At 42.3% G+C, this 12602-nt stretch overlaps 1 protein-coding gene across 3 annotated transcripts in view; it reads right to left on the bottom strand.

Annotated features, from left to right (window-relative positions):
• LOC144479268 (copine-8) overlaps positions 1-12602 on the bottom strand; it is a 652766-nt gene that overhangs the window by 260018 nt on the left and 380146 nt on the right. For all 3 annotated transcript variants that reach the window (XM_078197938.1, XM_078197940.1, XM_078197939.1), the window contains one exon: positions 3612-3653. In XM_078197938.1, coding sequence (XP_078054064.1) covers positions 3612-3653 — 42 coding nt within the window. The remainder of the gene's footprint in view (positions 1-3611; positions 3654-12602) is intronic.

Here is a 12602-nt window from a genome sequence, read left to right on the forward strand (position 1 = left end):
TATTCAAAATAATTAACACACAAGGCTGAGCTAGAGCTTCCACTTAATCTTGTCTAGTTAAGATGCTAAAATAAAAAGAGAAAATCTCAGCAGATCTGGCAGCATCTGTGGAGGGAAACAGAGTTAACACTTCAAGTATTTATCTTCTTCAGTTCTCAGAGTTCCTCAAACTAGATCAAGTCTTTGTGGAGTTACCAACTCTTTAACAAATCTGCATTGTTGTTTGTATTCTACCCGACATGCTACAACTTCTCGTGCATTTGCCCTGAGAGTGCATTCTTTCAAAAACATTTTCTTCTTTGACAGGGTGTGTCTTTGTCCAACATGCAGTCAATCTTAAAAACCTCCCCTATCCTGAGCTCACATTTCATAATAATGGGTGGAATACATTGTCCCCTTCTCTGCTGATTTAATTCTTCAATTCGGATATTAAAATCAAGTTGAGAAACAGACCAATCAGCAGGAAAGTAAATTATTCAAATCATCACTTTACTATTGGGACCATAAATGTTTTGAACAGATTGACTCTTGAAGGCAGTAACTTTACCCCACTCAACAAATTTCCATTTCTCAAAACACCTATTGGGGTTTATTTTCCTCTCAGCATTATTTTTGGTGCTCTGATTAATTTGTGCATATTAAAACTAGTTATTTTAAACTGGTTAGTGAATGCTTAAAAATTGCACAGATGAGCAAATGTGTTAATTGGGGGACTAGAAATAATAGACAGGGGCAATTAAAATCTAGTGTGTCTGCACTTTCCCCTAAATATGTGCATGAACATTCAGATTAATGGAAACCTTTGGAGATTCTGATCACTACATAAATTCATAAGTGCTGCACTGATATTCTTTTCAGGTGGCACTTTCTATTCAGGAATCCCTACACACACACATTATGAAGCTAGATCAGGTTTCATGCCAAAAATTAAGCAACTTAGTCCCAGTTAATTGACTTAAACACAAAATAGCTCATCATGAATGTTTCTGTTAAGAATTGGAAAGAAACTCTTTGTTTCCTTTGTGAGAATGGGGAAATAATGATTTTGATGCAACTGTCCTCAAGACTAATGGTGGAATCCTCCAGTCCCACTCCCCAATGGTATTTACCAGTGCTGCCGAAATCATTGGACTATTGGCTGGCTCATCACCACATTTTCTAGTCCTGTCCATGGTGGGTACCTCTGCAAGAAGTCTCACAACACCAGGTTAAAGTCCAACAGGTTTATTTGGTAGCAAAAGCCACTAGCTTTCGGAGCACTGCTCCTTCGTCAGGTAAGTCAGGTAACTCCCTACCTGATGAAGGAGCAGCGCTCCAAAAGCTAGTGGCTTTTGCTACCAAATAAACCTGTTGGACTTTAACCTGGTGTTGTGAGACTTCTTACTGTGTTTACCCCAGTCCAACGCCGGCATCTCCACATCATGGGTGCCTCTGCGGCAGGGCCAGAAAATCCCAGCCTGAGCTGTGCAATTAGTGTTTTTGAAAGCAAAATTTATTAACAAGAGCTCATTTCATGGTAAAAATTTGAAACACAGCCCATGAGTTTTGATTTGTTTCTTTCAGGATGGCTTCTGAAGACACTCTCCTGCATTTCGACTGCAGCAGAATTAAACTCAGCTCATCTCCAAAAATGCCATTGTGAATAGACATCAAAATAGGCTCTTTAACTGCTTGCATTCAGCAAATCTAGATAAGATGTAGGTTGAGTTAAAATGTGGTGCAATATTGGGAATAAACACCAATCGTTGATCCATCTGATGCAATGCTGCATGAAGAACAGCTACCACAAAGAAAATGAAGTATAAAGATTTGATTTGATTTATTGTCACATACATTGGGATAGTGAAAAGTATTGTTTCTTGCCCCGGTATACAGACAAAAGCATACCGTTCATAGGGTACATAGGAGAGAAGGAAAGGAGAGGGTGCAGAATGTAGTGTTACAGTTGTAGCTAGGGCGTAGAGAAAGATCAACTTAATATGAGGTAGATCCATTCATAAGTCTGATGGCAACAGGGAAGAAGCTGTTCTTGAATCAGTTGGTACGTGATCTCTGACTTTTGGATCTTCTTCCTAACGGAGGAAGGTGGAAGGGAGTATGTTCAGGGTGTGTGGGGTCCTAGATTATACTGGCTGCTTTTCCGAGGCAGTGGTGAAGTGTAGGGAGAGTCAATGGATAGGAGGCTGGTTTGCGTGATGGATTGGGCTAGATTCATGACCCTTCTTTATGCAGCATTACAAATACGTGAATCAACAACTGGTGCTTTTCCTCAATATTACATCACATTTTACAGCTGCAGAGTATTACGCACGTTTACCATTTGATGATAAACTTGTGTAATACTCTGCAACAATAAAATCAAATCTAGAGGTGAATATTGAACTTCAGGCTTGAGCAGAAATTAGTGATCTCGATTATGGGGAAGATTTAAAAGCATCAGTCAGTATAGCAATGAAAGAATGACTGGGCCAAGCAGAGTGGAATTCTCCCAAGCTCCCACTGATGAGATTGATGGTGGGCGGCCCAGGAATTGGTCACATGCCAGCACGATTTTTTCACCAGATCTTCCACTTTCAAAATGGCGCTCAGATAGAATGGCAGACTACACGCCATCAGAGCTGTCCCGCCTCACCATATGGCGCAAAACACCTGGTTGCATAATTAATTAGGCATTTTCCTGCCAGCCCCCACTGTGGAAAACACTCCACATTCCCACCCCGCCACGGGTCTTAGTCCCAGAATGGGAGAGTTCTGCCCAAGGATTCCCCAATACACAAGCAAAAAGTCACAAAAAAAGTGTGTCACTCAACAAAATGTGAGCCAAATCAAAGGAAGGGGTGTTAGGAAGGGTGACCAAAAGCTTGTCAAAGGGTTAGAGTTTAAGGTTAGGTCCGAAAGAAAGAAAGGGAGATTGAAAGACGGAAGTGTTGAGGGTTAAAGATCCAGTGAATGGGCCTTGGTGGTTGACAATGGCGGGAAGGTGATGCTTCCATGGTTCTAGCTACAGAAGAACGATTTTGTTCTGAATAATATGTGATCCTTGCAATAAACCACTATAACCTGTAATCCCATTCCTGCTCAGTTTATGTTAAAAGTCCATTGACACAGCGATTTTTATCTTGTGTTTCTTTCAACATTTGATACTAGTTGTAATATGATCATGGAAAAATACAATTTAACACAAAACAATAAGGCTATCGGTGAAGAGTACAAAAATATTAGATTGCCAATAGATAGATATTGTACATCAGAATTTGACAGGAACTCCCTTACCAGAAATATTCCATATCAACTGCGAAACATACGAGGATTCTGTGAGTTACACTGAGCCGTGCAGTTAATCTGAAAGCTGCAGTGAGCCAAACGTTAAGAAGTTGCACACAGCAAAAGCTCATGATAATTGCATTGATACCTGCCACCCTGACAGAGAAACTGCTGCAGACCAGATGGTATCTGATCTTTCCAGGGCTCACAGGATACCAATTACGATGCAGAAAGTAACAGAATCTGGCTTTTTGGCTGAGCAGCTGATCAGATAAAATATAAAAGCGTTCCAGTGGATTATTCTTCTTATTTCACGAGTCATTAAAATGCATTATTCCGAGTCTTACCTGCCATCTCTGTCCCAGTCGTACACCTCCACCTTGATCGTTCTGGGAAGAGAAAAACAATTTATGAATACCCTGTATCAAACCGGATTGAGTTAATTATGTAAGATGATTACCTGTTACAGTTAATATTCTTTATAGAGTTCAAAAGAAAGAGGCGGTGGTTAAAATTTCACTGTGCCATGTAAATCAGGCTTTGAGGAAGTTTTGGGACTTGATTATGAAGGAAGCATATTCCAACGATAACTGTTAACCTATTTGAGAACTGCTGACAAATGACTGATTGCTTGTCTAAAGGCCATTAGATCCTGGGGATAACTCGAGCCCCTGAGATTGGATGAGTTTCAACATACAAAGAAAAGCGCAGAATTATGAAGTTAATCTTCAGAATAGGTAGCATGATGGCATAATGGTTAGCACTGCTGCCTCACAGCGCCAGGGGCCTGGATTCGATTCACGGCTTGGGTCACTGTCTGTGCAGAGTTTGCACATCTGCGTGTGTTTCCTCCGAGTGCTCCGGTTTCCTCCCACAGTCTGAAAGACGTGCTGGTTGGGTGCATTGACCCGAACAGGCAACTAGAGGATTTTCACAGTAACTTCATTGCAGTGTTAATGTAAGTCTACTTGTGACTAGTAAATAAACTTTAATGAATATGGCTGTTCCATTGATTGGAAATTTTGCCTTTAATACAGATGTTCAAGCAACAAAAAACAAGCATCCTCCATCCTGCAATGGTTAAAAAGGGTGCAAGAAGAGAGATCTGGGGGTGCTTCCACACAAATATTTGAAGGTTGCAGAACCTACTATATAACAAGCTGTTAAAAAAAGTGTATAGGATCCTGGATTTTATAAGTAGAGGTAAAGAGTATAAAAAATAGGAATTTAAACTGAAATAAAACACTAATTTCACCCAAACTGGAGCAGTGTGCCTAATTCTGCAGAATTTAGAGGGGGTTCAGAAAAAAAAAAACAAATTGCAAGGATATTGGGAAAAGGGGTGAGTGGGACTAACTGAATTGCTAAAGTCTGCACTAGTTCTTTTGATGTGCAGAATGGACTTCTTTTGCGCTGTCCTATGATTAAGAGCTTTTAAAAAAAAAATTAATTGTTTGCAAGCAAAAAAAGGTAGGGACAGTAGGAAGTCTCACAACACCAGGTTAAAGTCCAACAGGCTTATTTGGTAGCACGAGCTTTCGAAGCGCTGCTCCATCATCAGGTGAGTGGTTTCATGAGCTTTTGGAGCGCTGCTCCATCATCAGGTGAGTGGGGTATAATCAGGTGATGAAGGAGCGGTGCTCTGAAAGCTCGTGATACCAAATAAACCTGTTGGACTTTAACCTGGTGTTGTGAGACTTCTTACTGTGTCCACCCCAGTCCTACACCAGCATCTCCATATCAAAAAAGGTAGAGACTAAAAGTTAAACAAAATTCTTAACCTCTAAACACTTGGAAGAGGAAGTTTGGAATAGGTGCTAGGAATCTTGCCAAGATTTTCCTATTGACCACTGCAACTTCAGTGGAAGGAAGGTTAAAATCCTGATTTATACCACATAGAATCCCTCCAGTGCAGAAGGAGGCCATTCGACCCATCGAGCCTACACCAACAACAATCCCACCCAGGCCCTAACAACATAACCCCATGTATTTACCCTGCTAATCCCTCTGACACCAAGGGACAATTTAGCATGGCCAATTAACCTAATCCGCATATCGTTGGACTGTAGGAGGAAACCAGAACACCTGAATGAAATTCACATAGACATGGGGAGAACGTGCAAACTCCACACAGACAGTGGTCCAAGGCCGAAATTGAACCGGGTATCTGGTGGTGAGGCAGCAGTGCTAAGCACTATGCCACCATGTCCAAGGGTTTCTCTAATCTTCTGTTAGATTTATGAGAGTTGATCAGGGTAACCTCTGAGAAATAGTCAGGAAAGACCACAGGGGGGAATTTGTCGCTATGTAGAGTTAGGCTGATTCCCTTGAAGTAGAGTGTTGGCCCTTCCCGCACGTTCTTCACTGATATCACTGAAGAACATCACGTATAGTGCACAGGCATTGGCACACACTTCTGTCTGCCCCCGAGAAATCGAAGAAAGTCATTGCTATGCAAACAAACTTCTCCCACATATATTAGTTTGAAGAGAAGGAGTAAAATTAAAATCAAAACATGCTGAGACAACAAGTAGTAAGAGGATAGGAAAAATTGCTGAAAGCACAGCTGAACTGTGTATACACTCTTTGTTGTATGCAAATGGTGTTCATGTGCTTATATTTAGTAGCTTATAGTCATAAAAACATTCCTGATTATTTATAACTGAAATTATGCATTTACAAATGCTCAGTGTGCTATTGAAAATTTTACACTGTTATTTTTGCAGAGATTGAACATACAAAGTAAAAATAAATAATAGGAGAGAATAGAAGTGAGGTTTCAGCTTCAGGGTATACAAAGGAGGTAGTAAAAAATCGAGTGCACATCATCTCATTTTCCACCAAGGAAGATTGGGTATAATCAGAATTCCTACAATGCAAAAGGAGCCCTTTGGCCCATTGAGCCTGCACCAGCAACAATCCCACCCAGTAACCAACCCAACTATCCCTGTAACTACACGTATTTACCCTGCTAATCCCCCTAACCTACACATCTTGGAACACTAAGGGGCAATTGAGCATGGCCAATCCACCTAAGCTGCACATCTTTGGACTGTGGGAGGAAACCGGAGCACCCAGAGGAAACCCACGCAGATACGGGGATAACGTGCAAACAGATAATCACCCAAGGCTGCAATTGAACCAGGGTCCCTGGCTACTGTGAGGCAGTAGCGCTAACCATTGTGCCACCGTGCCACTCACAAAAGTGTGCAACAAACAGTTGATTTGCTGCCACCCATTCTTTGCTCTTGTCCAAGGAGGAATTCACTCCAAGAAATTTTAGATGATTGCACATTTAGCACCAGTACGCCTATATCTCTCTGCGTAACAACATGGTTCCAGTATCTTTTCAGCATCATGGTTATGAGCTAAAAAGAAGTTGCACTGCTCATCTCATTATTTTGACCAGCATGATTATATCCAAAATACATCAACCTCATGAACTAACACATTCATTATACAGTTAGGCTAATAGGAGATTGAACTCAGGATGGGACAAATAGTGGGAGTGCAGCAACTCTGCTCTTTATATGAATGCCAAGTGGAAAAAATAATTGAATAAAATACCCACCCTCACTCCCCTCCAGGAATATGCTCAAGTTTCTGGTAGTCACGTATTGTCAAATATAAAACCTTCCACAGACCGGTGCAATGGGCAGCATGTTAGAATAGTTTTTTTTGAAGTTTATTAAAAATTATTCCTTGGTATGTTTAAGAGTGGTAACCTGCCGCTGTTTTATTACCTCAGCGGAAAATGATTGAGCTAAAAAAAAAGAATCACTTTTAGTCAGACTGTCACTCCACCATCAGAGAGTACCCTGATCTTAAATAATGAAAATGATTTTAGGGTAGGCGGTGGTGTAGTGGCATTGTCACTGGACCAGTAATTCACAGACCCAGGGCAATGTTCTGGGGACTGGGTTCGAATCCTACGGCAAATTAGGATTCAATTTTTAAAAATCTATAATTAAAACTCTAAAGATGACGATGAAATCATTGTCGATAGTCGTAACAGCCCATCTGCTTCACTAATGTCCTCTGAGAAGGAAAAATTTATTGACTACAGCTCAGCCTTCAACACCATTATTCCCACGAAACTCATCTCCAAACTCCGTGGCCTGGGCCTCGGCACCACCCTCTGCGACTGGATCCTGAACTTCCTAACTCACAGGCCACAATCAGTAAGGATAGACAACAACACTTCCTCCACGATCATCCTCAACGCCGGTGTCCCACAAGGCTGTGTTCTCAGCCCCTACTGTACTCCTTATACACCTATGACTGTGTGGCCAAATTCCTCTCCAATTCGACTTTCAAGTTTGCTGACGACATCACCGTAGTGGGTCGGATCTCAAGCAATGACGAGACAGAGTACAGGAATGAGATAGCGAATCTGGTGAACTGGTATGGCAACAATAATCACTTCCTCAAAGCCAACAAAACAATGGAGATTGTCATCGACTTCAGGAAGTTTAAAGGACAACATGCCCCTGTCTACATCAATGGGGATGAAGTAGAAAGGGTCGAGACCTTCAAATTTTAGGTGTCCAGATCACCAACAACCTGTCCTGGTCCCCCCATGCCAACATTATAGTTACGAAAGCCCACCAACGCTTCTATTTTATCAGAAGACTAAGGAAATTTGGCATGTCAGCTACGACTCTCACCAACTTTTACAGATGCACCATAGAAAGCATTCTTTCTGGTTGTATCACAGCTTGGTGTGGCTCCTGCTCTGCCCAAGACCGCAAGGAACTACAAAAGGTCGTGAATGTAGCCCAATCCATCACTCAAACCAGCCTCCCATCCATTGACTCTGTCTACACTTCCCGCTGCCCTCGGCAAAGCAGCCAGCATAATTAAGGACCCCACACACCCCGGACATTCTCTTTTCCACCTTCTTCCATCGGGAAAAAGATACAAAAGTCTGAGGTCACGTACCAACTGACTCAAGAATAGCTTCTTCCCTGCTGCTGTCAGACTTTTGAATGGACTTAACTTGCATTAAGTGGATCTTTCTCTACATCCTAGCTATGACTAACACTACATTCTGCACTCTCTCATTTCCTTCTCTATGAATGGCGTGCTTTGTCTGTATAGCGCGCAAGAAACAATACTTTTCACTGTATGATAATACATGTGACAATAATAAATCAAATCAAATCTGCCATCCTTACCTGGTCTGGCTATATGAGACTCCAGATCCATAGCAATGTGGTTGACTCTTGAATGGCCACTCAGTTCAAGGACAATCAGGGATGGGCAATAATGAAACCAAGCAATGAAACCAATCAGAACATTGAAAACAGGAGTCGGAAAGTCTTGTTGAAGTTGTACAAGACATTGGTAAGGCCACACATGGAATACTGTGTACAGTTCTGATCACCCTATTATAGAAATTATTAAACTAGAATGAGTGCAGAAAAGATTTATTAGGATGCTACCGGGACTTGATGGATTGAGTTATAAGGAGAGACTGGATAGACTAGGACTTTTTTCTCTGGAGCGTAGGAGGCTGAGGGGTGATCTTATAGAGGTCTATAAAATAATGAGGGGCACAGATCAGCTAGGTAGGGGGGTCTAAAACTAGAAGGTATAGGTTTAAGGTGAGAAGAGAGAGATACAAAAGTGTCCAGAGGAGCAATTTTTTCACACAGAGGGTGGTGAGTGTCTGGAACAAGCTGCCAGAGGTAGTAGTAGAGGCGGGTACAATTTTGTCTTTTAAAAAGCATTTAGATAGTTACATGGGTAAGATTGATATAGAGGGATACGGGCCAAATGTGGGCAATTGGGATTAGCTTAAGGGTTTGAAAAAAAAAGGGCGGCATGGACAAGTTGGGCCGAAGGGCCTGTTTCCATGCTGCAAACCTCTATGACTCTATGACTCTAAATGCTGGCCCTCACATCCCAGGAATGAATGTAAAATAAAATTACAGAACTATTTACTACTTTCATCAGAGTGCACCAATCAATTGAAGCTTTTACATTGCAGCTGTTAGCATCCCTGTGCCTAAAATTTTAAGAGCCTCTTCCAAGACCTGCAAACAGGTGCTACAACCAGGAACTCACTCTGGTATCTAATGCAATCTGGGTGCATGCCCAATTTTGTGACTGGATTTCAGTGAATTCTCAAACCAATGCCAAAGGTTTTAGAATCTCTGCTTCCATCCAAGGTAATTTTGATTAAAATTTGCCAATCTTTTGCTCTGGTTTGGTTGCTTTGGGATAAATTGAGCTGAAGAGAACCACTGCAATCCTAACAAAAACGCCAGGCTTATATTTGAATTAAATTGCTTTTTGATGGGTAGGATATGGCTGGCAGTCGGGCCGATATAATGTGAGCAAATTGTAAAAGAAGTGGAAAGATGTACATGTGGTAATAGGTTGGAGAGCGAGGCATTTATTTCCATTCAATTATCTCTGTGCATCCTGGCTGTCATCATTCCTTGAGGAAACACTGTACAGGAATAATGCCAATTTATTCTTTTAACAAGACTGGCAATAATTTCACTATTCAGATTTGTTGTGTACAAGGAACGGCATGCAAAACTGGATTAATATCGGTGCTTATGGACAGCGTTTCCCAGCCCGCCATGGTATGCTTCACCACAGCAGATGTGGCGAGTCAGCCAAAAATCCATTGGCTGCAATTTTGCACCCACTTTCTCCTAAAGCGCAAATAGCGACGTGGACGCGAGCATCGCGAGAACCAGAAAACTCGTCGGTGAAATTTTGTTTTTTGATTTTCCCTGCCCTCTGCCCGTGATGTAACGAGATTCCTGTCCAGAAAGGGTGGGAACTTAATTTAAATAAATGAACATCTTATCAAAGGGCTTCCTTCTCCACTGTATAGTCCTGTCCCATTAGGAATCCCCTCCCTCTTTACAACAGGTTTTACAAAACATGAAACAGGCAAAGGGAACCTGCTGGGAGTGCACTGGGAAGCATAGCCCCTGGGGGAAGAGGGACTGAACTGGGCAGTACCCTGGCACTGTCCCTTGGCATTGCCCAACAGTGAATTGCTCCATTGAATGGGTGGGAGTTCCCCTTATTCATGAGGGTGGGGGTCGGGGGGGGGGGGGAAGAAAGAGTTATTTGTTTCTTGTCGGAGGTTGGGGCGCTCTTTTCTTGGGATTCCCAGTGCTGTCGGCCTTTTCCAACATGCCTAGCCAGTCTGATGGTGTGAGCTACACCTGAAGATTTCTTCTGCGCAGGGTACCGCACAACGGGGCAAGAAAAGCCCATCTGTGCAGGCGGTGGGCTGCGAGCCGGTTTCCTCACCTCAGCCAGCGTTCCATGCAAAAAATGGAAAATTCTGCCCGTTGACTTTGGCAAGGCTGGAAGATCCCATCGACATCAGGACTGGAAAATCCCACCAAATAATCGCAGAGTTCACTTTAATAGAATCATGGAATAGAATCATAGGCCCCACTGGAGTGCGATGTTGGTTGGGCTGCCAAATTGGTACCGAGGTAGTGGTGTCCTAACCTGCTACACTGTTGGCTGGGCAAGGGTAGGCTCGCCAAGGTCATTCCTATGTTAAGTTCTGGCATTCTAGCATCGTCAAGAGATTCCAAGACTTTGTTAGGAAATAAAGCTAAATAATGAACTGACACCTCAGTTCAGCATTTCAGCACCCCATTAGACAATGCATTCTGAAATCCCGAGGATGAACTGGATATCTGCAGTCTTCCTGAGTGAAAGTTAGACACCTTCCACATGCTGTGCTGCAGCTAGAGCAGCCCTGTGTAGGAGCACTAGGACAAAGGTACCTCCAGATAGGCACTAAGCTGAATAATTCATTTCTGTTTGTATAATTGAACATGTTTTCAGATAAAAATATGACTGTCAGATTATTCTTTGTGGTTTTATTGCCTAGGGGCTGCTGTGATTGGGTATAGCAGGTGAACAGTAAGGTGGGTGGTGAATAGTGGAGACATGGGGCAGGAGTTTACAGCCTCGCTCGACCCGTGACCGGAAAACGCAGCCCGAGACCTTCCCATTGTCCGCCCCTCACCCCCTCCGATACCTGTGGTGGGCAGGATGGTAGAATTCCAGCCATGGTGGTGAAGGGAAGTTCTCCTATGGAATGAAGCATTGAGCAGCTGCACAGAGGTCCTGAATCTAATTTCTTCACATTGGCTTCTTCCTCCTAAATGGCTTCCAGGTGCCTGACAGCAATGATTGTGACTTCATGCGAATCATGTTGTCGAGGACATGCAGACCACACAAAATTGGAGACAGACTCTGGCATGGACATTTATTCTTTCATGGGATATGGGTATTGCTGGTTGGGCCAGCAGTTATTGCCCATTCCTAATTGCCCTTGAACCAATGGCTTGCTAAACAATTTCAGAGGGCAGTTAAGAGTCAACCACATTGCTGTGGAACTGGAGTCACATGTCGGCCAGACCAGGTAAGGACAGCAGTTTCTTTCCCTAAAGGACATGAGTGAACCAGATGGATTTTTAAAGACAAGTGACAACGATTTAATTTTACTGTTACTGAGACCAGATTTTTAAAACAATTCTACGTATTTTTAAAATGGAATTTAAATTCCAGCAGCTGCTATGATGGGATTTGAACCCATGTTGCTGGAGCATATGACTGGGCCTTTGGGTAGCCAGTTTACTAGTCCTGTCCCAGCAGGCATTTTCCACCTTTGGGGGCATCGGTGGTGCGATGGTGCCCAATTTCGTGCCGTATAAGCTCACATATTAAAGCACTGCCAAGTTATCAAACTTAAATCAGCAAAAGTCATTTGCAAACTAAAGCAGTACTCACAGCCATCTCAATTTTGCCAGTGGTAGATAGTAACCCTCGTACGTTTAAAACAGAAAATTGGAAGTACACCACCCAAAGTCTGATACTCATCAGCAATGACAACATTCAGGGTTTTTGAAAATTGGTTAGCCATCACTAATTGCTACAAACTGAAAATTGTGCTGCTGAGCTTTCATCATACAATGACTGAGTAAATCTGACAGTTTTCCCATTAACACCACAGCAAAAATGCCCAATTAAACATTATTCAACTCGTGCTTTGTCATGATCCATCATGGGTTTTTTTCCCCAGCTGCAACAAATAATAGCTTTTGTTTCCTGGTGTTTTTGTGGGGATTGAAAAACTAATGAGCCTAAAATCCATACAACACAAAAGTGGATTATCTGGACATTCAAAGCCAATAGTTATTCTGCACTTATCCAAGTAGTAATACTGAAGATATCAAACTTCTGTACTTATGTCAGAAATCTATTATCAAGTAAATACTGCAAACTGTAAGGCTTTCTATTTGAAACAAAATGCATTTAAGATTGGCTTTCGTAATATCACAATG

Source organism: Mustelus asterias, chromosome 25 (genome assembly GCF_964213995.1).
Source record: "Mustelus asterias chromosome 25, sMusAst1.hap1.1, whole genome shotgun sequence".
NCBI lineage: Eukaryota > Metazoa > Chordata > Chondrichthyes > Carcharhiniformes > Triakidae > Mustelus > Mustelus asterias.